Source organism: Camelus ferus, chromosome 18, assembly GCF_009834535.1.
Source record: "Camelus ferus isolate YT-003-E chromosome 18, BCGSAC_Cfer_1.0, whole genome shotgun sequence".
Taxonomy (NCBI): domain Eukaryota; kingdom Metazoa; phylum Chordata; class Mammalia; order Artiodactyla; family Camelidae; genus Camelus; species Camelus ferus.
Window position 1 is genome coordinate 28,533,916 of NC_045713.1, and position 26,756 is coordinate 28,560,671.

The 26,756-nt window shown below is 40.5% G+C and overlaps 1 protein-coding gene across 3 annotated transcripts in view; it reads left to right on the forward strand.

The window, feature by feature from the left end:
- The window catches only part of ZC3H7A (zinc finger CCCH-type containing 7A), a 32,267-nt gene extending 5,969 nt beyond the window's left edge, over nucleotides 1–26,298 (forward strand). For 2 of the 3 annotated variants that reach the window (XM_032460778.1, XM_006190978.3), the window contains exons 2-23: nucleotides 4,002–4,103; nucleotides 5,221–5,260; nucleotides 6,924–7,121; nucleotides 8,073–8,231; nucleotides 8,471–8,551; nucleotides 8,645–8,683; nucleotides 9,329–9,362; nucleotides 9,843–10,126; nucleotides 11,515–11,719; nucleotides 12,802–12,866; nucleotides 13,431–13,617; nucleotides 14,371–14,532; nucleotides 15,134–15,330; nucleotides 15,609–15,709; nucleotides 16,139–16,320; nucleotides 16,717–16,793; nucleotides 17,584–17,717; nucleotides 18,129–18,234; nucleotides 20,809–20,917; nucleotides 22,640–22,773; nucleotides 24,393–24,556; nucleotides 25,385–26,298. In XM_032460778.1, coding sequence (XP_032316669.1) covers nucleotides 4,036–4,103; nucleotides 5,221–5,260; nucleotides 6,924–7,121; nucleotides 8,073–8,231; nucleotides 8,471–8,551; nucleotides 8,645–8,683; nucleotides 9,329–9,362; nucleotides 9,843–10,126; nucleotides 11,515–11,719; nucleotides 12,802–12,866; nucleotides 13,431–13,617; nucleotides 14,371–14,532; nucleotides 15,134–15,330; nucleotides 15,609–15,709; nucleotides 16,139–16,320; nucleotides 16,717–16,793; nucleotides 17,584–17,717; nucleotides 18,129–18,234; nucleotides 20,809–20,917; nucleotides 22,640–22,773; nucleotides 24,393–24,556; nucleotides 25,385–25,574 — 2,916 coding nt within the window. In that variant the 5' untranslated portion in view covers nucleotides 4,002–4,035 and the 3' untranslated portion in view covers nucleotides 25,575–26,298. Of the gene's footprint in view, nucleotides 1–562; nucleotides 655–4,001; nucleotides 4,104–5,220; nucleotides 5,261–6,923; nucleotides 7,122–8,072; nucleotides 8,232–8,470; nucleotides 8,552–8,644; nucleotides 8,684–9,328; nucleotides 9,363–9,842; nucleotides 10,127–11,514; nucleotides 11,720–12,801; nucleotides 12,867–13,430; nucleotides 13,618–14,370; nucleotides 14,533–15,133; nucleotides 15,331–15,608; nucleotides 15,710–16,138; nucleotides 16,321–16,716; nucleotides 16,794–17,583; nucleotides 17,718–18,128; nucleotides 18,235–20,808; nucleotides 20,918–22,639; nucleotides 22,774–24,392; nucleotides 24,557–25,384 lie in introns of all 3 variants that reach the window. The other variant, XM_032460780.1, reaches the window with a different exon arrangement.
- The last annotated feature ends 458 nt before the right edge of the window (nucleotides 26,299–26,756 follow it).

Here is a 26,756-nt window from a genome sequence, read left to right on the forward strand (position 1 = left end):
GTAGACCTGAGACTGCTCTAAAAAATTGTCTATTTAAAGAAAAGAAAAGAAAAATACATATACCTTTCATCCTATGGAAATTCTTTGAAGCTAGGCATTTATGAAATGTCCTGTGCACCTGGTGAACTTTAAAGATTAGAAGCAACCGAAATGCCCATCACTAGGGGCCTGGTGACGTGACGGTGCAGACGTGTCATGGAACACCGTGCACAGCTGTCAGAGGCAGAGCAGCTTGATAGGTGCTGATCCAGACTGACCTTCGAGACTAGGTACCATTTGAGAAAAGCAAGGAGCAGAACATGTTAGGATGCCCGGTTTCTATAAAACTAACATAGGCACAAGATACTTTTTACTTTTTATTTAGATAATTAGCAACCCACAGGATATTGCAAAAGTAATATATAGAATCCCGTGAACCCTTCATCTGCTCCCAGCAAAGGTGCCGTTTACATAACTGTAGTGCAATATCAGCGCCAGGAAATTGACATTTATATTATACTAGACTACAGTCCTTACTCAGTTTTACATTCACTTGTGCGTGTGTGTGTTTGTGTCTTTGCAGTTTTATCCCATGCATAGATTCATGTAACCATCACTACAATCAAGATGCAGCATTGCTCATAGAATATCTTTGTCAGGACTCAGGACAGATTGGTAACAATGGTTGATAGATTGCCCTCAGAAGGGCAAATGGGTGGCTGAGTGACAGGGATGGGAAGGAGACATTCCTTTTCATGGTCATAATATTAAAAGCCTACTTTTTGAAGAGTGTGCGATGTCTGTGAGACATCCAAGTGAAACTTCCCAGTAGAGCGTATGGAGGGAGCTCCGCCAGGGAGGGACATGGGGAGTTGTCGGGGCCCTGGATGTGGGTATTTAACATCTGGGTGGTGCAGGAGGTCCCTGGGGGGAGAGGGTGGCCCGGGGAGAAAACAGGGTCTGATGAAGCCCCAGGGCTTTCATGTTTGGAAGTCAGCTGGACGCGAAGCCCCCAAATCAAGGAGGGAGTGAACTCCTGCTGAGTTTGAGTAAGAAAAGCGGCTGTCGGACTAACTTCATCAAATTCTTCCTCACTTTAAAATTGAGGCCAGGTTTTGACTGGGTCCAAAAATAAGATGGTGTATAAAGCATTGATCTTTTTCTTTCTTTCAAAAAGAGATGTAAGGAAAGGCTTATTTCATGGGTAATACTAATCTGTAGTGAAAAAAAAAAACGGAACAGTGATTGCCTGGGGTCAGGGTGGGGCAAGGATTGACTGGAGAAAAGACATGGGGGAGCTTTCTGGAGTGACTGTAGTGGTGTATTTCAAGTCAGGGGTCTGGGTTACATGAGTGTATCATTTGTCAAAAATCACTATCAAATGCGTGCATTTTACTTTAAAAAGCTGTTAACAAATGTTGAATTCCAGATAATTATATGTATGCTGAAGTGTTTAGTGAATTACAATTAATGTCTGCAACTCGCTTTGCAGTTTACCAAAATTAGGTTGATGGATGGACAAAAAGATGGACAGATGGGTAAAGACGGGCAGATGTGATAAATAGAGCAAAATTTTAATTGTAGAATGTAGATGCTGTTCATTGTAAAAAAATTTTTTTTTGTAATAAAATTTAGGGGGGAAAACTACAGAATATGAAATGCTCTGTTGTATTGTATTTAAATATTACCTGAAGTTATGTTCCCAAATCTTTAAATGAGTGAAGGAGGCATGGTATTTCTTGCATGCTGTTAAGAATCTGCATTCTTAATCACTTACTTGAGTTGTCAGCTCTTTGCCACCTGCCCTTTGTCCTTAAGAGGCCAAGGTTCAAGGTTTTGTAGCACTTTCTGGAGAAATAGCTCTAAGGCTCTTAACTTGGTGGATTATTATTACCCAGAAGTCCTCCTGAGCCAACAGATTTACTTTGAGTGAACCTCAAACTAATTCCCCACCCAGCCAGACAGAGGTTGGGAGAGGTCTGCCATTCACTGAAGGACGGCGGAATGCTTCTTGCTGTCAGCTTTTCTTTTGTCCCTGACCTCCCTGGACGCCCAAGTGCCTTTGAGCTCTAAGGTTCTGACTCTGCCCTAAGTAAAATAGAGAAAAGGCTTGGTGGTCCCTTAAGTCAGCTTTCTAAGGAAGGGTCTAGAAGCTACATAGACTTCTTTTAATACTTTCTTTTCCCAGAGGTAATTTATTTATAAGGTTAAAAAAAAAAGTTTGAAAGGTTTGCAGTGGAAAGACACTGTCCCACCCCTCTCCCGGCCCTGGGTTTCTCCCACTGCTATAACTTGCTATGATTCCATTTCGAGCTATTTCATGTGTACATTAGCAAATAAGAACATATAGCCTCCTTCTTAAATAACAAAACAGGGTCCTATTGTAGACACTGTACTTAACCCTTTTTTTCCCCAGCCCCATTTATTCAACCATTTCATTTTTGACAGGCATTGAGTTAATTTAGTATCTCTTTCTCTTAGAAATAGTGCCTCCTTAAAGAACTTTGTACATATATGTATGACTTTACTTTTTTTTTTTTAATATGATGGAAATGGTAAGATGTGTCCAAGTGAAGAGCAGGACAAGCCCGTATCCCTCCCCCTCATCCAGCTGGGGCAGTTTTCCGTACTTTTGCTGTTCTTGTTTCATGTTCACCCACTTATCGCCTTTTAAGCTCAACTATCTTAAAAACAAACTTTAGGAATAATGCCATTTTATATCAGTGTCATGGCCTTTTTTAACTTTTTATTTTGGAAAATTTCAGGCATAGAATTTTAAAGCAAATCCCAGATACCATATCCTTTCACATATAAATACTCTGGTAAAGTAACCAACTTTTAGATACAAGATAAAAATATTTAGAGCTTGAAAGTATTCAAAAGACAACAAGAATTAGCACCAGTTCTCAGCCTCTGGGGCATTCCAACCTCCATCCCTACTCTACACTCTGGAAACGGTAGTCTTAAAAGTAAAACTTGCCTACAAACAGTAAACAATAATGAAACTAAAACACTTCAGCTGTGTACTTGAAACATGGCTGCCATTTCCGTGTCTGTCACATGGGTCTTTTTAGGATTAGCTCTCAGTAGTTCTCATCCAGGGGTGTCCTTTTAGGATTAGCTCTCAGTAGTTCTCATCCAGGGGTGATTGTGTGGACCCCCCAACCCTGCCCCACCCCCACCAGGGGACATTGGAGACGCTTGAGTTTGCTGCAGCCTAGAGGAGGTCGTGCTCCTGGCACCTAGTGGGCAGAGGTCAGGATGCTGCTGACATCCCACAGGGTGCAGGGCAGCCCTGTGCAACAGAGTTATTCAACCCAAACTGTGATGGTTGAGAAACCCTCGCCTAGGACATTGGGAGCCGTTTTATCCCTGTGCTTCAGCTTTCTGGGAACTGCTTAACGAACGTTGATTAGTCGGGATAAATACCAACGGTGTTGACATTTGCCAATGTTACCCCTGAAGGTAAACCCTTACCTTCCGGAGAATTCCAATTAAAGTAACTTCATTTAGATCCTTGTTCCACCAGTTGCGTCAACAAGGACTATTTCAAAAGCTTGTGTAACAAAATATGTATAAGGTTTAGACTCTGCTCGCAAGGAAGTCAAAGTCCCTCGGAGGCAAGCGGATGTGAAACTTTTTCACTTCTGGAGAGCCTCCAGAACCAAAACAAGGCCGGCGCTGTTCTCATGCTTGTATACATGTGTGTACAGACAGGCGGGAAACAAAATCTGCAGTTGAAGAAGGGAAGACAAGAGGAGGAGAGAGATGATTTTTTCCTGCGTGTTGTTTGGGAGGGGCCTACAAAATCTGCAAGGCTGTTCTGCCTTAAGGAGTGTGAAAACCCTCTGTGTTGGGGATCACAGACCTGACTCAGATGGTGTCCTGGGCGTTGAGGACCTTAGTCCCCTAGGCAGAGATGGGTGTGTCCACTAAAGGTGTGACAAGACCTAGGTTATGGGTGTTTTAACTGGGGCCTGGGAACCCTGCACCTTATATAATTTTTGCTTGTTTCTTTCCAGATTTCTCATTTAGAGAGTGGATGTGTGGGATAACATGTCCAGTGTGTCCGAGGAGAGAAGAAAAAGGCAGCAGAACATTAAGGAAGGACTACAGTTTATACAGTAAGGGCTCAGTTCATGCCTTGTGTTCTCATCACACAGTCATTCCTTATGTGTGCCTCTGCATTTTGCAGAGAAAGAAACCTTTATTTGTGTTTCATAAATCCTGTTAATTTGGGTTTGAAATTAGATGATTTCGTTCCAGTGGTATTTTTTGCTCTTGGACATGGATTTCTTTGTGTTCTGAAGTGGATCTTGCTGTCACTGATTTTGAGGGCTAAAGCCCATTAGTGTCCCCAAGAAACGTTAGACTAAGGGAGCTGAGGAATTTGAACCTAATCTGTTAGGAACAGTTCTGACGAGTGAAAATGAACATCTGTCAGCACTCAAGGCTTTTGTGATCACACTGTTCTGTTAAGAAGCTCGGTCTCTAACTGGCCTTCTTTTTTTGTTTGGTTTTGGTTTTGTTTGTTTTTCGGGGGGGTGTCATTGGGTTTATTTATTTATTATTATTATTTTTACTTAACTGAAGGTACTGGGGATTGAACCCAGGGCCTCCTGCATGCTGAGTATGCATCCTAACCACTGAGCTATGCCCTCCCCCACTAACTGGCCTTCTTAAAGCACGTCAGTGACAGGACCACAGCTCGGGTGTCTGTGGCCAGGTGGAAGGGCCTCTTTGCCCCTCCCGGAAGGAGGCATCCTTCTCCACTGTTCTGCAGTAAATTGGATCGAACAGTGCCAGTGCTTCTGTACTATTTTTAAAATTTTTTGGCATTTGAAGAATTAGAGCTTTTGTTAGTAGAAGTCCATTTAAAAGGAAAATGTTATTCTTACCCAAGAAAATATGAAGGAATAGTTTCAGATTTTTTTTTCATGACTACAGTTATATGTGAATAGAGGTCCTAAAGGAGAAGTAGGTCTTTGAAATGTGCTTCGAACCATTGGTGAGCTAATAGAGCCTCAGTCTGAAGATGCCTTCTGTACTGGGGAAGAACAAAGATGGAAAACTAACACTACCTGAGTTCAAGACTTCCTGTTAAACTGCAGTGGTCATGACAGTGTGGACCTGGTGAACAAATACATCAGTGGAACAGAATAGAGAGCTCAGGTGACCTTTTGAATGAACAAAGCCTGATAAGAGCCTAATCATTAAAATTAATTTGTTTCTTCTTCTCAGGTCACCGCTGTCGTATCCAGGAACACAGGAACAATATGCGGTAAGGTCTCTGAGAAGGTCTGCTGGAAAGCTCTGCAAATAGCCTGTGAACTGTAGTATGTAGCCAGGTTGGCAAACCCAAATGCAGCCCACTGTCTGTTTTTGTAAATAAAGTTTTATTGGAACACAGCCACGCCCATTTGTTGATGTATTATCTATGGCTGTTTTCACGGTGTGGTAGTTGAGACAGACCAGATGACCCATGAAGCCTAAAATACTTACTACCTGAGGGCTTACAGAAAAAATTTGCTGACCCATAAAATAGTTTTTTCCAGCAACTTGGACAGTTGTCTTGTATTTTCTTTCCTCTATTTGTATAGTTTTTAATTAATTTATTTTGAGCCCCTTGACAATTACTTTTAGCCTTTCATTTCATTGAAAATAGTGGGACAGAATATGTTGAGAAGGAGAGGGCAGAGTATCTTCTGTTTTTATTTTGAAGTTGTAACAGTAGTAGAGGGGTGACTGGACAATAAGAGGGGCGAGCTAGAGGTAAATCTGGTTAGTCAGAAACAGAGAAAGCCCAGTTGACTGGGTCTTGGACTAAAGGCCCTCATCTCTGCAGACTTAGCTCGCCCGTAGCCTTGTGTCTCTGAGGGTTTTGATGCTTCTGAATGTCACGTCTTTCTTTCTGCCTCCCTCCCTCCCTCCGTCTCCATTCATTCAGTCTCTCTCTTCCTTTCTTCCTTCCTCTTTTCCAAACAGATGTAGAACCATAAAGTATTAGAGCTAGAAGTCACCTGGAACATTGCTTTCATTTTACAGATGTGCAGTCGGGGTCCAGAGAGGTTAAGTGGCACGTCTGAAGTCACCTCAGTTGTTATAAGTTGATCTTGACAGTTTTCTTCATTACTTTCATCAGCTGAGATGTCAATTCGTAAAATGAGACAAGAGCTGAATATTTATCTGATCCTTTGATAGGAAAGGACTTTTAAAATATTAAAGCAATGATAGAAATCAAGGGAACTTGAGAACCTTTGTCCCGACCAAAAGAATGTGTATACTTACGCGATAAGAAAAAGGTTTAACATCTCTTCCCCCTAAATCAGTAAATGACCTAAGCAAACATTTACCAAAGAAGAAATGCTCTGTGAAAATGTGGGGAAGTTCAGCCTCACTGGTAATCAGATACACAAAAAAGGATACCACAAACAACAAGGTCCTACTGTATGGCACAGGGAACTGTATTCAGTAACTTGTGGTAGATTTTATGTGTGCACACGTTGGTGGGGGTGCTCTGGAGCAAGCTGCTAGAAGCATTCATTGTTACTGCCTTTTTGGAATATGTTAGAAATATTAGTCAAAATCCTTAAAATGCTCATTCTCTTTGACCGAGAGTTTCCACTTGTAGGAATTTATCCTGGGCACAGAGTTGGAGATGTGACAAATATTGACAAAGTGCTTTTGCAGCATTTTTCTTAATGAGATGTTGAATTTTCTCTTGGAAAAAGGAAGCAAAATGAAACCCTAGCTGAGTAGCAGTGACTCTGCTGGATTTAAGAATTTCTCACAACAGTGCTTGTTGCTCTGTCAAATTATTTCCTCTGTAGTTTTAGGTACAAAACTTAAAATTTGCTTACACTCTGACTTGTTCCTTAAAAGGTTTCAAGAATGGTAACTTTTTTTCTTTTCTTTTTTCTTTCTTTCTTTTTTTTTTTTTTAAGGTATATTTACGTGCACTTGTGAGAAATCTTTTTAATGAAGGAAATGATGTTTATCGAGAACATGATTGGAACAACTCTGTAAGCCAGTACTCAGAAGCTTTGAGTATAGCTGATTATGCGAAGTCTGAAGAAATTTTAATCCCTAAAGAAATCATTGAAAAACTATATATAAATCGTATTGCTTGCTATTCTAATATGGTGAGTTGTGATTTTTAGAGCAATGTTCCTAGAGAGAAAAAAGATTTTCAAAAAACATAATACATTCATAAAAGTCAATTTTCTAATTTCAGTTTTTAAGAAAGATGTATCAACTGCTTTTAGAGTGGCCTGAAGCTTTGAAAAATCAGCTTAGAAAACATGCTTAGGGATTTTAAAAATAATTTCTTAGTTACTGGTCCTTGGAGATTCCCATTTGAGTGTGGCTTTTAGGGTTATGTCTACTTATTAAAAAATCAGTCTAGGAAGATACGGGAGTTCAGAGATCAGGGTACCCATCAAGGATCTCTGCTTCTTAGACAAGATTCAGTTAGTCCTCTTCGGAGCTTTTTTAGCACAAAGCAGTAGTTACCTTCCAAAGAATTAACGCAAGTTTTTCACAAGTCTGAACTTAAAAAAGCAGTATTTTGATATGCTTATAATTTTCACTATAGACATTCAGTAAACTTTAACCATGAATTTAAGAATAAAGTATCCACGTTGTCACCTGCTTCTTTGGTCATGAGCGTTCATTAATGATTTGTTTTGTTTTCTATAAGATATTCCTCATCAACTAGCTATTTAAGTGTTACATTTCCATTTAGCGTTTTAATGAGCTCCAAAAAGGGGTAAGTACAATGGAGAGGAAGATAGCACAGGAGAGGGACATCTGGGGACATCAGCCATACCTAGAATATTTTATTTCTTGAAGATTTGGGGCCTTTATGGCCAAAGGTTAACATTTGTCTGATTTGGGTGGTGAGTTCACAGAGATCTATTCTTTCTACTTTTGTGGATTTGAAATTTCATAATGAAAATAATTTTAAAGAGAAAATTAATACCATCGACTTTCAATTTAAAAAGAGGGTCTGAATTTGTTTGCATTTACAGGAAGACATCATTGCAAGACATGATTTTGTTTGATTGCTAACTCTTTTTGGTCTTACATACCAGGGTTTCCATGATAAAGTTTTGGGAGACTGTGATACAGTCCTCAGTTTAAATGCCAGTAACTGCAAAGCTCTGTATCGGAAATCTAAGGCCCTAAGTGATTTAGGAAGATACAAGGAGGCTTATGACGCTGTAGCAAAGTGCTCCTTAGCAGTGCCTCAGGTATGGAATTTACGTTTTAGTTTATTTGCTTAGATCATAACCATTTACATTGCTTCTGTGTGGAGAAATGGAATTTAAGCAGTCACATTTTCCAGCCAGCCATCCACCTGCTTCAGGTAGGAATAGCTGCCCATAAAGCAAGTGTCTTAGCAGAACATAAGTTATAACAGTTGTGCCTGTTTGTCTTTATGGTTAGTAAATACAGCCCCCCATTAATCATATATTCTCACTTTTTTCAGGATGAACATGTAATAAAACTAACTCAAGAACTAGCTCAAAAATTGGGATTTAAAATAAGAAAAGCATATGTTAGAGCCGAGGTAAGCTGGAGTTCTCTCCATAAGGTATTTTCATTTTGTTTTGTAACTTGGAGTCAGTTCTGGTTTTAAATTAGCATCTTAATTTTCTTTCAGCTCTCACTGAAATCAGTTCCTGGGGATGGGGCTACCAAGGTAAGGTTATTACTTCTGTAAGAATTGTAATGTTAAAAAAAAAAGAAGAAGAAGAAGAAAAGATAGAAGCATTAGCAGTTCTGCTTTTAATATTTTTGGTTTGTGTCTATTTTTGAGACCTCTTTATTCCTTAAACACATAAGTGGCCAGAGCTTCCTGTCCTATAAAAAAAAAAAACAAAGAACTCAAGTAGTATCTTTTTACTCTTAATCAGCATTTCCTGAAGTCCAAAGGAGCATTTTACAGGATATTAATAGATGTTAGGTTTTATTAGAAAAAGTGGGTCAGGGCCAAATACTAATTTTAGGACACAATTAACAAGTTGTTGTTTTTTAAAGGTAAGTCTTCTTGGAGCTGTTAAGATGCTGCTGTGAGTTGGGGAGGGAGTGGTGGCTGGACTAGTCCCTCTGGAACTGGAAGGCTCCTGAATATCCTTTGAGAAATACTGGGCCACAAGAAATAAATACCAGTAGGCCAGCACTGTTTAACCCCACATGCTACAAAAGCTTACAAATTTTGTGGATCTTCACTGGAAGGAGGTCAAATATGAGAACCTGCATTGCTCTCTTAGTGTGAGCTTTATAGCTTGCTTTATAGTTCAGAATCCTGAAAATATTATGATCTATTATTTGGTTTAATTTCTAGGCTTTGAATTGTTCTGTGGAAGATATCGAGCCAGGTATGTGTTCTCACACACGTCATCTTAATCTGAGAAGTGCCAGCTTCAGACATTATATATGTTACAGTGTTGTCAAATAAGGTTGCTATGTAGTTATCAGTATTAAAGCAAGAATAGTTTCAAAAACCACCTGTGTGCCTCTGGATGTGCTGGTGAGTGATGATAATACCAGATGTCAGTGAGCAATCATTCGATGCCCCCTATGGCCTCAGCACTGTCTAGGAGTGCCACCCAAATGGGGCCCAGGCATTTTGAGAAAGAAGGAAAGGTTTTCACGAGTGAATATATCTATTTCTGGGTAAAATAATTTCTTTTTAGAGTTTTGCTCTTCTACTTGAATTACTTTTACTGTTGTGTCTGTGTTTATAATTGCTTTCATGTTTTTACCTAGCTCTTCATTTTCTCTGTTATTAGCTATATAACCCTAGTATTATGTAAATACCCTGAAAATAAGTGAGTGCATGTCCGTCCATGTTACAGATTTATTAACTCCAAGGCAAGAAGCAGTTCCTGTTGTTTCTATACCTGCATCCAGTTTTTCTCAGCAAGTTGGAAGTGAGCTGGCCTCAGTTCCTATTATGCCCTTAACTTCTATTTTGCCACTGCATGTGGAAGAGAGTTCTCTGCCATCGACAGTGTTGGCAAATGGAGGAAAGATCCCCTTCACTATGCCGGAAGCTTTTTTGGATGATGGAGATATGGTACTTGGAGATGAAATAGATGACCTCCTAGATTCTGCACCTGAAACTAATGAAACAGTTATGGTAAATTTCAATGTGACTCTTTTCTTCTACAGGCGGGCTTAATTTTTTTTTTTTAATTGTAGTATAACTTGCTATTTTCAGTATTGCCTACAGACTAAACTTTCGGTTTCTTGGAAATCATTTTTGTCCTTTTCCAGTGTTAACTGGCTAATTTGGTCATTTTTTAAATAAAAAAAGAAACATGCTAGGAATCACATATTATGGAAAAGGAAAATTTAACTTTCTGACAAAGAACAGGCATTTGATATTTAAGGAAAAATAAGTTTATAGATTAAGGACTTTTCATTCCTTAAGGATAATTCTCCTGTAAACATATACACTGAAGCAAGTGTCAGCAAACTTTGGTCCACAGGCCTGATGTGGCCTGCTGCCTGTTTCGTATGACCCGCAGACCAAGACTGGTTTTAGATTTTTATGTGGTTGAAAGAAGAAAATAAAGGATAATATTTTATGGCATGTGAAAGCGTCTCATGACGCTGCAGTGAGAGTGGAGTGGTTGCGACAGAGACCATGTAACCCACAAAGCCTGCAATATTTCACATCCAGCCCTTTATAGGAAAGTCCACTGACCTCTGCCATAAAGTATATTAAAATAGAGGCAGCAGCAGTGGGAGGAGGATAATGAGGGAGAACTTCAGAGCTGGTTTCCAGGGCAGATGACATCAGTGACGTCCCCGAGGAGATGGCAGAGGGAAGGAGATGTGAAAAGCAGACAGGCTGGGGGCTGGTTCCTACCACTGTGATCTTAAGCAAGTAACTTCACCGCTCAGCCCCTCGGTTTCCTCATCTGTACAATGGCGGTCACAGTAGGGAGTATCTCAGGGAGTAATGAGAATTAACTAGGTGGTATATGATTTATCATAGTATGAGGCACATGGAAGCTCTCAATAAATCATTGCTTTGCAGGGGAAGGGGAAAGTAGTGTTCTGTTTGTTCTTGTGAGGTTGTACATTCACGTCTCCAGAAAGATGGTCCCAGCTTTTCCAGGCTGCCCCAGCCCCCTTCTCTGGAGCACCCCTCCTTCTGTTCCACACTCCAACCCCCCCCAGTCCTCACAATTTCTCTTTGATGAAGCCAGTTCTCATGAGCTTTATTGTTGGGTAAGGGTAGGGAATCGTAAGGACGTTTTGAAAATGAAACATAAATGTCACATTTGGATTACAACAATATTAGACATCACACCTCGATCCTTTTTCAAAAAGTAGACTTGAAGAGAAACAAGTTCGGTAGCTTGGATTCCGCCACTGAGTCTTGATTTTGGTTTCAACTTTGTTACGCGGCAAAATCACCCAATGGAATAATTTGTTTTTATATGCTGATGTTAAAAGCAGTTCAGCAGCTTGGAACTGAGTTTCATGGATTTTAATTAGGTCTTGTTTCCTCCCCAGCCATCAGCTTTAGTCAGAGGTCCCCTCCCAACGGCCAATGTCACCCCAAGCACCCCCTTCTCAGCGTCTCTTTTGGGCACCTTGCCCATTGGTGCGAGGTACGCTCCTGCACCCTCCTTCTCGGAGCTGTATCCACCGCTGACTTCGTCCTTAGAAGATTTCTGTTCTTCTCTAAATTCATTTTCAATGAGTGAATCCAAACGAGGTAAGAATGGAGCCACTTATGTAAACAATGAACAGTTAATTTTCTTAAATAGACAATTTGATGTGACAGTTGTTTAACTATAGGTTGTTGGTACTTGAATTATTTTCATTGTAGCTGAAAATATATTGTAGCTGTAAAAACTAAACCTTCCATTTTAAATTCACCTGGACTTAATTGTGCCATTGTGGAGATCAAGAAGCAACGGTGTGAGAACAGGAATGTTTGTGGCACTGGGTTTGTTAAGCTGGGTGTCTGTTGTTTATTCGCAGGGTAGGGGGAAGTGACTTTTAACATTTTTTTCTTAGCAAGGTTACCCTATCTTAAAGGGTCTTAAAGACAGGTTATCCTTTTAAGTTCTGAATGAGGCAAATACTTAAAGACTAATTTAAGACCAGTGTTTAGAATGATAATAATTAGATCCATCTATTTTAGGCTTAATCCACTGAGTTCAGAAAACTGCCTAGTGCCTTCATTTTACAAAGGATTGCTGAGTTTTTGGCTTGACTCCTGTTTTTGTAATCCTAGGCTTAATACATACTTTAACAATAAAAATCTTCATCTTTTTTTGAGGCATTGGTACAGTTAAAGGGACAAAAATAAAAATAATTGGTTTAAAGATTGACAGCTTGAAGAGACTAAAATTTGTGAGAGACAGAGGAGAGAAAGAAAATGATTGAGTGGTAGACTAAGAAAAAGAAAGTAATTGAACCTTACTAATTTTGTTAATGTTATGGTGAGTTCCTGCTTCATATTTTCAAAAGGAGAAGCTCTTTTCCCCATTTTGAATGTGAATTATTTTCTTAGTCTTTCTAACAGTCCCACTTGGTAGGCCCCTTCTTAGCTTATATTTCTGAAAATTGCTTTTTATTTTAATTTGTTTGTCTAAGGGTGATTTGTGCCCTTGGTTTCTGGAGGAAAGGAAAGACTCTGGAGCCCTCTTTGAGTGTCGATAATGAACAAGAAAGCTTCTAGGAGCTGGGATGGGAACATAACGTGGGAAGCCATAGTCAGCTGCTAAGCCCTGCTGTTCTTGTTACGTGATTAGAATGAAAAGGTCTGTTGAAGTTTTTTTATTATTTTAGATCTGTCCACCTCAACTTCTAGAGAGGGAACAACGCTTAACAACAGTAATTCTTCCCTTTTACTTGTAAGTGCCACTTCCTCTTTTGTAAATTCATCGCTTAAATTGAAAATAGGTCTTTTACTTAAGTAACTGAGTTATTTGAATGAACGTGACCATCTCCCTGAAATTCTGTGTGTGCTGTGGGAAAGAGTGTTAAAATAAGACTCTTGCAGAACATCCAGTAATAAATGCTCTGTGTTTAAGGCTGGATCTGTCATAGCAAATTAATCACGATCGCAGGCAGTGTAAGAGGCTTTAGCATAGCACGAACAGCTAGGAAATAACAAGATCAGGGCATGGAAAACGTGTTGGCTGATGAGGCAGAACAATTACCCATCACTTGTAACAACTCATGGAGCATCCAAAAAATTGGGGGAGGGACCTAGAGACTCAAAGAGGAAAATGTAGAAGGAAATGGTTTTTAAATAGAAATGTAGTGAGGACAGAATAGTGCCAACTTCATTCTGTGCAGAATGTCTTATTTTTCAGATGAATTTGTTTCCTGCTTTAGTGATAGTGCAATATTTGTTGGCTGTCTTTTGTTTTTTTGGTTTTTTTTTGTTTTTTGTTTCCTTATTCTTCTTGCAGATGAATGGACCAGGCAGTTTGTTTGCTTCTGAGAGTTTCCTGGGAATTTCAAGTCACCCTAGGAATGACTTTGGAAACTTTTTTGGAAGTGCAGTAACTAAACCGCCTTCTTCAGTGACCCCAAGGCACCCCCTTGAAGGAACCCATGAACTGAGACAAGCTTGCCAGATCTGTTTTGTAAAATCAGGTCAGGACCAAACAAGGGAGCAGTCAGTATTAAACTAGTCAATAATCTGAGAGTTCCTAGGAATGTGTGGGGAACACTAGCTGCTGTGACTCTTCAGTCTCCATTTGAATTCTTTCTAAAGAAGCAGCAGTCATTGGTTAGGGGCCTTTGAAGTCTAATAGGATCAGTCTCTGCTCTTATTTGGTATAATTTTATGTATAGAATCAGATGGAATAGAATACTTACCTGATTTTGAAAGCTTATTGAAATTTTCATGAGATGCTTTATATTTTAAGTATATGTTTTAAGTATATGGATCATTTTCAAGAACTAGAAAAAAGCACTGTAAAACTGGTATATGAGATAATTTTATGAAAATTAAAGTAGTTTTCATTACATTGTTTTCATATCTTTACCCCTAAATCAAGTGATATGAACACAATTTATTCTAAACTGGACCCAAATTTATTTTCTTCCTTAGTTGTTTATGTAACTATGTTCTTTACCTTTAGAAACCATCAGAATTCTAATAGTTAAATAAGGGTTATGTTTTGGGAGGAGTGGTGTTGAATGAACTTTGTGTTGTCTGGCAAACAGCATGAAAGGCAAAAATGCCTTCAGTAACTTGCTTACATTTGGGGGATATGAAAATGGGATTTTAAATGGGAATTTAATAATCATTATCCATCTGCTCACATCTGCTTATAAACGTGCCTGTAAAATGAAATGGTTCTTTTTGTGCATATGAGCAATCCTGTTTTACATCTTTTTCAGGCCCTAAGTTAATGGATTTCACTTACCATGCTAATATAGATCATAAATGTAAGAAAGATATTTTAATTGGTAGGATAAAGAATGTTGAAGATAAATCATGGAAAAAAATACGTCCAAGACCAACAAAAACAGATTATGAAGGACCTTATTATATATGTAAAGGTATGTGCTATAATTACTTAATTGGTGTACATTACAGAAGTAAGAAATGATTTGCTACACTTGTTATAATGGTTCCAGTATTATTGTTACTAGAAATATTTAGATAGTTGACAGTAAGTTCCTTGGATCGAGACATTAGTATTTTTTATATTATTTCTACCTTTGTTTTTAACTTCCTGTCTAGTGAATGTTTTATAGTTCTTTATGGAACTGGGAACTTGGCTAGGTTTTAAACAGAAAACTGTCTCAAACTTTAGGTTCTCTGACTTAGTCGAAACAGAATCAGAACACTGAGGCTTTGGAAATGTTGCTCTTTTAAGTTGTTTTTGAGAAAACTTAGTAATTTCATTTTTGTCAGACCACTTCATCTGAAGGAGTTTTGAATGGCTGAAGTAAAAATAATTTAGACTCGTGGTGCTGGGTTCTTTTTTTTTAAAACAGTAATACCTCCCCTGCATAGTGATACACGTATCATTGTTTGAAGCTATCCATGAATTGTTATAAAAATTCAGACGGTGCCCTAAGCATGTTTAATATTCATTGACTTTGAAAAATAAACAATGGCACACATTTTAAATGTCTTTTAATTCCGTCTTTCTAGATGTTGCTGCTGAGGAGGAATGCAGGTATTCAGGCCACTGCACATTTGCTTATTGCCAAGAAGAGATTGACGTCTGGACGCTGGAGCGAAAGGGGGCGTTCAGTAGGGAGGCTTTCTTCGGTGGCAATGGAAAGATCAACCTTACCGTATTCAAACTTCTCCAAGAGCATCTTGGAGAATTTATATTCCTTTGTGAGGTACTTTCTCCAAACTTTATTTTCGGCTGTAAAATGGGTGGTAGTTCCTGACCTGCAGGTCCAGAAGTATAAAGTACCTTAGCACGGGTCCAGCCATATGATAAAGCATTCGCTCAGCAACTCTAGCTACTGCCGTTATCCCTAAGAATGATGTTGAGACTTCATACCGAGTGTTAATTGGTATAAGCATGTAATGTATAAGTATGCACATACTAAGTATGGTACCAAAGATGCATTTTGTATTACGTTTTTATGATAATTCTTCTTCTCTGTTTCAGAAATGTTTTGATCATAAGCCTAGAATGATAAGTAAAAGAAACAAAGATAATTCTACTTCTTGTTCTCATCCGGTTACAAAGCATGAGTTTGAAGACAATAAGTATGTTGGTTGTTTCTGACTTTTATAGTGACAACATAGATTCTGTTTTTAGCTCCAAATAAAAACGGAGTTTTATCTCCTCAGGCATTCCCCCCTCTCCTTTTGTTTTTGTTTTGAAAGATGATGACTGTTTTTAAATGGCTAATAGGTTTTGCTGGGAATTAAAAAATGAATTATTTAATTGATATTCAATACAGAAAAGGAACATTGATTTATAGCCTCTCATGACATGGATTTAGGTATTTTATAGCTTACTATATAATTATCCTCTCCCTTCCCCAGTTAATCCAACAGTTGCATATAGTTTGTTTTTTCTGATAAAAATTTAAAATGTATTTTCAGTCTAGAACTTTACATTTTATATGTGTATATACATTTTTTAAAGCTACAGCAGAACAATTGTAAAATGTCACTCCATTTTCCTCTTAGGTGCCTTGTTCACATCTTGCGAGAGACAACAGTAAAATATTCCAAAATACGTTCTTTTCATGGTCAGTGTCAGCTTGATTTATGCCGACATGAGGTTCGATATGGCTGTTTAAGGGAAGATGAGTGCTTCTATGCACATAGTCTTGTAGAATTGAAAGTCTGGATATTGCAAAATGAAACAGGTAGGTTTGTGCATGGTTGAGAAATGTCTTCTCAGGAGCAGTCAGGGTTTGTTGAAATGGTATTGGAGACCCTTCACCATCAACCTGGTGTGGTAACGTTGACTGTAGCCTGAGCTTTCAACTGTATAGCTACCTCATTTTTAGAGCGTGGTCTCGTGTAAGTAATCGCTGATGCCAGTTCATATGTGCAATATGGATTTGTGAGGAAGAAAGAGTCCTCAGAAGGCTCCAAGAGCTCCATTTGTAAATAGTCCATTTTGAGGAAGAGTAATGGGATATTCACCCTTGATGACAGATTATGCCAATTGGGGATAATTAAAGCGTTGAGTCTGACTGTGTCTAGGTTGGTGACTGTTACTGTGCAGAGAATCTAAGAGAGGCTCCTGCATTTCCCAGGTATCTCGCATGATGCTATTGCCCAAGAATCTAAACGATACTGGCAGAATTTGGAAGCAAAGGTACCTGGAGCTCAGGTATTTTCCCTCGTGTGCTTTCTGCATTTGGTACCCTTTCTGGAGTGGCCTAGTTGACAGTTGTTGGCAGAAGCAGATTATGCTTACATACAATCCAGTTACTTTCATAATGTTTGTTGAGTTGAAGAATTCTTAATGTGAAAAAAAACTCTGAATTTTGATCATCATCAAAAAAAAAAAAGTTTAGATATCCTATAATACCTGCCAAGAGTGCAGGATATAGTTTTCTTTCTTTTTTTTTCTTTCTTTTCTTTCTTATTTTTTTTAATGGAATTATTGGGGATTGAACCCAGGGTCTCATGCATGCCAAGTACACACTCTACCACTGAGCCATTTCCTTCCCTCTAGATGCAGTTTTCTTATTCAGCTTGATTGGCAAAGCAGTTGTGGTTGTGCCCTATGGGGATTCTTGGAGTAAGGGAGGTGGATTGTGTTTGCAGTTTTGCTTACCAGCTGGCCAGACTGCTTTAGCCATCTGTCCCCCACCAACTTCTCACACACACACACACACACACACACACACACACACAAATCATAGTCATTAACTCCAAATCTGACTTCCATAGATTAAGATTTGACATCTGTAATCTGCTTTTATCATATTCTCTTGCATTTGGGTGGAAAATTGGAGAGCTCGTCATCAAATCATATATATAATGGTCACATCATCAAACTAAATAAGAACAGAAATTGTATGCTATTATGGAAAAAAATGCATGGCAATTGAGTAATTGTGCTCTCAGAAACCTGGTTTTCTGTTAAGTTAAAACTAATCTTTTCGTTGTTTAAGGTACTTGGCAATCAAATAATGCCTGGATCTCTTAATATGAAGATAAAATTTGTATGTGCTCAGTGTCTGAGAAATGGTCAAGTCATTGAACCAGACAAAAACAGAAAATATTGTAGTGCAAAAGCAAGGCATTCGTAAGTAGAGTGTGTGTGGAAATCGTGCCTATTTCATAATGATCTGTTTCATGGATATAAAATCATATAAGAAAAAAAGATTAAGATTTTGAAGAGAGCAGAGGAAAGTAGACAGTTTCGGATTAATTGCAAAGCAGAAGGGAAGAGATTTTTAGGATTTAGTAGCTAAGAATTCAACAAAATTAAATAGTTTTTTTCCCCTGTATTTTATCATTTCTTTGTTTAGGATTCCTAGGGAATGTTTGTTTATAAATATCAACAGGAAATGAAATGACAGAATCAGAAGGCATTTCTTTTAGAAGGGTTGAGGAAAAGCATCTCTGGTCCTTTGGGTACAAACTTCGTACCTGCCCCTTTATATTATGCCTTTGCCAGTGTGTTTTTGTTTTTTCTGAACTCCATTTTTCTTAGGTGGACCAAAGATCGTCGTGCGATGAGAGTGATGTCTATTGAACGTAAGAAGTGGATGAACATCCGTCCTCTCCCCACAAAGAAACAAATGCCTTTACAGTTTGATGTACATACGTAATTTTTAAGCCACTTTTTTTTTTATTAGGCATTTCAAATCATTAGAAAGTAGTAGTAATTCAGTTGGAAACTAGAGCCTTTTAAATAATGCTCATCGTAATAATGACATTTAAGTGGTCCTTTCGTTTTCCTTCCCCTTTTGTATGTGTGGTTCTGTGTCAGTTTTTAGACTGATTGGAATTGTATGAGTTACTTAGAAAAAGTAGGCAGACAATGGACTTGAGAAAAGTTATGGTCCTAACTCAGCTTATTTTTCAGATGAATTACTCTGGGAGCAAATGGGAGAGAATTTCATTTAAATTTGATTCAGCTTTGATATCAATTCCAGGGCCTTCTGTATTATTATAGATGCTGTTGATGAGTTGTTTTCATTGTGCCTGTTTCTCTCACTGAAGCAATGGACGCTCCCTAAAGCAACTTTGTAGGGTTTTCTTAAGGTAGAGCCCTAAGGAGAAATGTTCCATGTTAGAGGGGCATGTTCCTCAGAAGCCTTTAGAGTGAAAGGGCAGTATTCACTCACAAGGAGCACGTTTCATCTCGGTCCCTCTGGTGCCTTACGAGGTCATAGACGATTGTGGAGAAGCTTTCCTCTTCACAAGAGAGGGGGTCTGGAGGGATTTCAATGTGTGAGTTCACAGACGGGACACCTGGAGCACTGGCAGGTGGGAAGCCTTCTGCCCCAGCAGAGGAAATGTGGGGAGAACCTTTTGCCAAGAGAAGCAGTGCAGTTGGATTGCTGAGTCCCCCTGTAAATGAGGCTCCGCTCTGGATTGCTGGAAGGAGTTGAGGAAGAGGCGGGTTCATTTCCCATCACCCGGGGTACCTTGCATTTTTTAAAACTTATGCAGGTGTAGGTTACAAGGCCAGGCTTTGAAGGAGATGGTATGTTTGCGTTTATCCAGTTGTTCCAGACTCACAGATTTGAATGATTTAATCAATGGCTTATGTAGAAGGGGAGGAAGGTTTATTGGAACCACTGATATCTTGTGCTTTAAAAGATAGTGGAGACTACGGGTGTGTGTTCCTCCAAACTTTGCTAAAACAAAGACGACCGAGAAAATTCCAGCTCATGAGGCAGCTGCCTAGGACTACCGATGGTTCTCTAATCTCAGACGTGCTGTTACAGGAGCTTGTTTCCTTTTTTTTTTTTTTTTTTGTCCTCTTCCTACCGTAGTAGGTATTGCTAAGGGATTCTTTTTCTAAAAGAAGAAATAATACTGTGCACGCACGCGTGTGTGTGTGTGTGTGTGTGTGTGTGTGTGTGTTTGTGTTTAGACAGTCTGATGAAGTGGAAAGAGGTTGGGCTTCAGTGTCTGCCCAAGTGGCCCTAGTCAAGTTACTCAACCTCAGTTTGCTCACCTGTTAGTGGGAATGATTGTGCCCTCGGGAAGATACACTGAGATGGCGTTGTGTAAAAATCCAGCACAGTGCAGCCTTCTCCCTTATCTTCTCCTCTTCCTGCTCCTTATCATTGGGCTTTGAAAGATGATGATAATTGTTTCCCAAGTAATACCTAAGTACTTATTGGGCTTTGACTGGGGAAAGAATATTATAATAAAGTCCATCACAGGAATGTTTTATTGACTACTGACTTCACGGAGAAAATTGTACGGGTGAGGTCACTGACATTGGTCCAAGGGAAGAAAGAAGCAGTGCTAACAGGTTGACTGCTTTTTGATTTTTAGCAAAAAAACAATGCTAAGCATCTACTATCATGTAAACTAATATATAGGGCCAGCTCCTGTTGAAACACGAATAAACTGATAAGCTAACAGTGATTGTACTCAGATTTATGCTCTATGATGACAGGTACTTTGATGATATTTAAGAAAGCGCTCTCAGTGATGTCGGTTTTCTTAGTTCTTGATAGTCATGGGTCTTAGGGAAGTCTGTGATCTGCTGATGGCTATCACTTTATTTTCTACCAGTATCACTGTATTTACTTTGTAAAATAAAAATGCAAATAACCAGAAGAGGTATTATTTGAACGCTGTATAACTGGATGTCCTGGTTAGTGGAATAATTGTCTTTAGACAGTGCATGGCTAGTGAATGATGGCCGAGTTTAGCTGCCAGTATTGGTTATAAATGAACTAAATGTCTGAGGCTTTTTCTGACACTGTTTGGTACCTTTGGAGTAGTCTGCAGTGTCTTTACTGCTTCCCAAGTGTTGCTAAGGAGGCATCCTGGGTGTCAGGAACGGGAGAGAAGGGCTGTCCGACTGAGGGGGCCAGAGGCTTGCAATGTGGAGATAAAATGTTCTGCTGTGTTAAAACCAGATATGCTGAGTGAGTTTGTCGACATTTTCTTGTAAGAAAATGTTCCATATTCCAGTTTCATACTTAACTTTCTTTTGAAAATTTTTGAGACAGAAGGATTAATAGTACTATCATGTCATGTATTTTGGGCTTATAGTCAATTTGAATAGAATCAAATTAATCTAATTAAAAATTATATTGCTCAGCATTAGATGGATAATAATGCTTATTTTGCTTATATGTAAAAATTAGGCAGTTTTAATAAGTGGACTCTGTCTTAGAGCATATTCATATTTTTTTATACAGCTGTGCAATCATATTGCCTCTGGGAAAAAATGTCAGTATGTTGGAAACTGTTCCTTTGCTCATAGTCCCGAGGAACGAGAAGTGTGGACTTACATGAAGGAGAATGGGAGTAAGTTGATAATTAACTGTGGCCTTGACATCTGGGAAGTCTAGCTCACCTGAAAGTTTCTTTCCTCTGTAAATATGCCAACTTACCTTGAACACAGAAAGCCGTCTGCATTCCAGACAGTTATACCATTTTATCAGTGGAGCAGAATCTGACCTCCAGCTATGTTGGCTTAGGTCATATTTGGATATGAATACATAGGTCATCATCCTCTGATGTAATCGATGTGTTTCTGAGTAACAATCTGGGGAAGTTCAGTCCTCCCACAGCCGCTTAAATCAGATCATCTGCTCCTGTTGTGAATAGTCACCCCTGAATTAATCAGGTTGGGATTGGAGGCTTATTCAGGGAACCCTTACTGGTAGAACAGGCCCATATTCAAAGGCTCAAGGGGAGAATGTTTATCTTGGTCAAGCTTCAGGTTGATTGTGAGAGCCTTTGAGAGGAGCCTCAGATGACCTTTCACTTTTGACCAGAGAAGGTTTTACTATAAGGATCATTGTTCTTCAGTTCTAAGTAAACAGATGGAAGTTTACCAACTGCTTAAGAGCTGTGATCCCTGGGTTACAAGAACCAGTTTGATTTAAGCATGTCACCTGTCATAGTTCAACCATGTAAAAATTCAGTGACTTGTGTGTGCAGGACTCCCTCACACGGTCTTCCTTGGCACACACAGCTAGGCCTCACTGAAGATGTCCTTGCATTCAGGGCTCTTGCGATGACTCCCGCTATCACTGGTCTGAAGGAAGAAGAATTTTCTAGTTTACCTCTAATCTTAGCCTGATAGCATATTGTAAGAAATACTCGGGCAGGCAGTAAGCCAAGTTTTGACCAGATCCTCGTTACCAGATTTTTTTTTTTTTAACACAGTGGCTCCCAAGTAGGGATAAATTTTGCCACACATACCCCTCTCCCTTTGAGGACGTTTGGCAGAGTCTGGACATTTTTACTGTCATGTCTCGTGGGGCTTTGCTGCCAGCATCTAGTGGGTAGAATCGGGGATGTTCTTAAACATCCTACAGCGCACAAGGTGGCCTCCAACAGCAAAGAATTACCTGGCCCAGGACGTTGGCAGTGCTGAGGTTGAGAAACCTTGGTTTTATCACTTGACTATAATGCCGGGTACACTTCTTACAATAGAAAGCAGCTTGCAGCCACTGCCCAGAACCTGGTCATGGCTCTGTTATAAATTGTAGCATCAGTCCTCTGGGGCTGTGACTTGACTAATAGACTCCCATCAGGGTCAGAGTCTCGGTCCAGTAGTAGTATGTTTCTCATCTTTCTCGGTAAACGGTGGGGTATGTATCAGCTCCAGGTCCCCCAAGCCACGTAGGTAGCCTGTGTGGTCACGGCAGTGATAACGAGTGTTACACACGGGGCATCACGAAGCCACGCCGAGGCTCTCCCTTGTAGCAATGCCCTTAAAATGGTTTCTAAACTTTAAACACCCACCCAAAGTGTCTTGCAAATGCAGGGAAGAGTTAAATCAATCTTGAAAACTAGTATTTGTAGTCTCACAGTCCTGAATTTGGTTCTTATCCCTGAGAATTTCCCCACTGCTTGGATGGGGACCAACTTTCTGTGTCCAGCGCGATCAATCTCCGTTCAGCCCTCTTGATTTTCTTCTGAAAATTTCACCGACTGATACAAAAAGAGTGCATGTTCTTGTGTGTATTTAATGGTGTATTCGAGTATTTGCCGCTGAAAGGAATTCATTTTCTTTAGTACAAGATATGGAGCAGTTTTATGAACTCTGGCTAAAGAGCCAGAAAAGTGAAAAAAGTGGTGACGTAGCCAGTCAGTCAAACAAAGAAAACGGAAAACAGATTCACATGCCGACAGATTACGCGGAAGTCACGGTAAGTGCCTTCGGTTGGCTCGCCTCCCCTGTGCTTCCAAGCCCTTCTTTTCTTTCCCAGCCTCTCCTAAACTGGGCTCCCTCCTCCGCTATCTTCATCTTCTCTCTGCGTGGGCTCCCTGCTGTTAGTATAAGGTTCGCCATCCTAAAAACTCCTTTCCCGGATGCTTTTTCTGACTCTGGAGCCAGAAAATTGTGAGTCTGAGTCCTGCTTGCTGTCTGTACTAGCTAGCCTGTGACCCTGAGCAGGTTACTGATGGTCTCCAAGGGGGTGGTTGTGATGGGGCCTCAAAGTGTGATGTGTGGTGCGCCTGCGTGCTTATCCCAGGGCGGGGCCAGGGAAGGTGCTGGGGACGTGTGGGCTGCCACTCCCCACCCAGTCGCGTCCTCATTCCTTCCTCACCCTCGTGCAGTCTGGCCTCGGCCTCTGGGTCCTATGGAGACATTAAATTACCCATGTTTTGGCTTTGTTTTAAATTTTTCAAAAACATAAAGGGGATAACAATGACTGTCTTAAGCCCTCCATCACAAATGAACTGATGTTAACAGTTTGTTGTATTTGCTTCTGTAAAATAAATAAAATGTCACAGATAAAGTTGGAACCCCAGTTGTCCCCCTTCCCAGAAGGGACCAGAGCCAGTGTGTGTTTTTCCAGGCCTTGTTTACAGATCTTTGACTATTTATTCCTAATCTGTAGTTCTGCCTGGTATGTTTTTTTTAAACTGATAGGCATCTGTGTTATTCTGCTGGTGTTTCTTGTTTTGTTTTTTGGCCCCTTTCCATATTGAGTCTGACAGATCCGGGTCACATCCATGACCTGGCCTTGCCCCGTGTCTCTGCCCACCATACGCCCTGTGAACTCTGCCCTCTCTGCCAAGGCTCAGTGCTGGTTCCCTCACCACCATTTCTTAAGTGCCACCTGGGTTTCCAGAGCAGGGTCACCCCAACTTGCTGGGTCATGAGATGTACCTGTCTCTGTGAACCTGTTCTTATCCAGTGTTGCAGATCATTCTTACCCAGGGCGTTTGGGAAATACCACTCAAACACTGCAAGCTTGCATCTGTGACAACACCAAGTTCCTTCTGTGTGGCTCTGTGCCCCAGGGGTGGCATCCTTCCAGCATGTGGACTCCCTTGACACCTGGCACAAGCCTTGACCCATAGTAGGTGCTCAGTTCACGTGCACGAACGGAGTTGCTTCCTTCCACAGTGGGCAAACCCAGGGCTTTCACACCTCTCTGCTTTTCCTCGTGGTATTAAGCCTGCCCAGAGTCCCCCTTTGAACCTGGCCCCTTATCCTGCCGACAGACATCCTTGTGTGCACACCAGCTCCTTGCCAGAGACTGCCTGGACACCCAGCCCTGACAATCCCTCTGCTCTCCGCTTCCTGTGTGCTCACCTCCCACTGTTGGGACCCTCTTGGTCCTGCTTCTGACTGAGTTTCATGTTGCCCAGCTTCCCACGCCCTCCTACCCCCACACTGGATGGGCTCCCCAAAAAGAGAGTCATGGTCTTAGTTGGAGTCATGTCTAGTCATCCTGGTGTCCTGCACACGTGTGACCTGCCACGGTTCACCCAGACGGCACCCACTGACGGGACGTGTGTCTTCCGTGCACCTTAGGTGGACTTTCACTGCTGGATGTGTGGGAAGAACTGTAACAGTGAGAAGCAGTGGCAAGGCCACATCTCCTCAGAGAAGCACAAAGAAAAGGTTTTCCACACCGAAGACGACCAGTACTGCTGGCAGCACCGCTTTCCAACAGGGTATTTTAGTATTTGTGATAGGTACGTAGGTCTCTTCCACTCCGCACATGAAAACTGCTGATCTTGCATGAATTTTCACAGTCATCATGTCAGGAGACAGGATATCTGGGTGGTAAAAGTCTTCTAGTCCTGGATGCTTGGGTTTGGGCTCAAAGTTCTAGGTGCTCCTTGAATGTTTCCTTACTCTTCTGTGTTACGTGAAAAGATTCACTAGTCTGCCTGTCCTGGCACGAGACGTCTTAAGATAACCTAGTAGAGAAGTAAGTTCATTCAGGTTTTCCCAGTCTCCGAGCTGAGCAGTGATTCTCTGACCCTTCACCACAGCCTTTTCTGTAGTACATGTTCATCAGTTTTTAAACAGCCTTTGAATTATATTTCAAGCGTAAACCTGGAACTTTTTCAGGTCAAAGGAAAATATGAGTATCACTTCTTTCAGTTTACTTAGGGACTTCTTCATCAAAAAGTGAGGTAATTTTGAATTACCCCTCATTTTGTTGTTGCTGTTTGTTATTTGATTTCCAAATTTAGATCCACGTGATATGTAGAACTGTGGAAGACATTTTTTACTGCCTGCCACTCCTGACTTCTTTCCACTGCATTAGGAAGGGGTCTAGTCTTCCCTCTCCCTCCTTGTGCAGTCAGTGTTTTTCACTAAATACTACATTTAGATGGTTTCAGGTAGTAATTTCTCTATTGCAGATGTCAAGGCTATAAAATAGCCATTTTTTCTAGGCTTGAGATCTTGAGCCAAAAGTTTTGTGCAGATCATAAAGGTGGCCAGGAGCACATCTTAAGGTCTGTAGAAACAACTCGTGGATGCTCGCTCACCACGCTGACTTGTCCCGACAGGTATATGCATGGCACCTGCACGGAAGGAAGCAGCTGTAAATTTGCACATGGCAATGCTGAGCTCCACGAGTGGGAAGAGAGAAGAGATGCCCTAAAGATGAAGCTCAACAAAGCCCGGAAGGATCACTTAATTGCCCCCAATGATAATGACTTTGGAAAATATAGTTTTTTGTTTAAAGATTTAAACTAATATGCTGACTTGTATGTATGTTACCTAATCAGAGCATTGACCAGAAAAATTGAAAGTGTTCTAAGGCACGTAGCAGAGGAGCTGCAGATTTTCTGCTTGTATTGGCGTCTATCGTCCCTCCTGAGCAGCAACCACAGTAGGTAGGAAAACGGGCTGTTTGACAGGTCTGGCCAGGCTCTCGTGGCACCGCTGGCATCAAATGGCTAAGTGACCGCTGCCGGTTGTCATCTGTTGAACAGACTTTTGGATGAATTGTGTTGGGGAAGAGGATAAAGTTATGTCTGGGACGACTCCCTGAGTTGGTCCCTCAGATAAGAACCATGATGGTGAGAGAGAAACACTGTACTAGGATCAGAACACCTGATGGATGAAATTCTCCACACGTTTTAAGCGGAACGAATTTGTCTAATATAAAGTTTGCTACTTCTCTGTATGTAGGTTGCTAAAAAGGATTTTCTTAACTCAAGATTTTAAGCCAAATAACCATTTAACACTAGTATATGTTAAATGGGGTATTTTTCTGTATTTGTATGTTTCACTATAATAAGGGAACTGAGGATAATGTGCATTGAGACTATTTTGAAAAATAATCAGTTGACTCAAATTTTATTTCTTGGTCTTTTGCTGTTTAAATGATGATTTTGAAAGATTAAACTTGTACTGTTGGTATCGTGTAGTGTATGGACCAATATTGCCTGTAATAAAGATTTTATATATAGACGTCTTTCATTTTTTTGGTGTAATCCTTTCCCCACAAAGAATTTTTGAAATGAGGTACTAAACTTTAACCTTTTATTTAAGCAATTCGTGACAAAAGGTAAGTTAGAGGGACATGGTGGCAACTTTCACTCTGTCCCATTCTCCTCCTGGTTCGGGTTGCTCAAAGGTTCTCTTATTGATCGACATGCCAACTCCTCTGGGGGCCCTTCTGTGTTTCACTCAGATGAATGACCACAGGGAGACCCACGGTCAGCTAAGACGCGGGCTGTGGGATTCCACGGAGACAATTATCTAGCACAACGCCCTCTAGAGGGCCGTTTTGGTTGTTGAAAGACCAGTGAAGGCATGGTCAGGACGGGCTGGCAGAGACAAAGAAAGGGCTGAGCTGTCCTCTGAGAGCCAGACCTGCTCCTGACCGGGCGAGCTAGGGAGAAGAGTCATCGCCGGGCGTGGGCCCGCCAC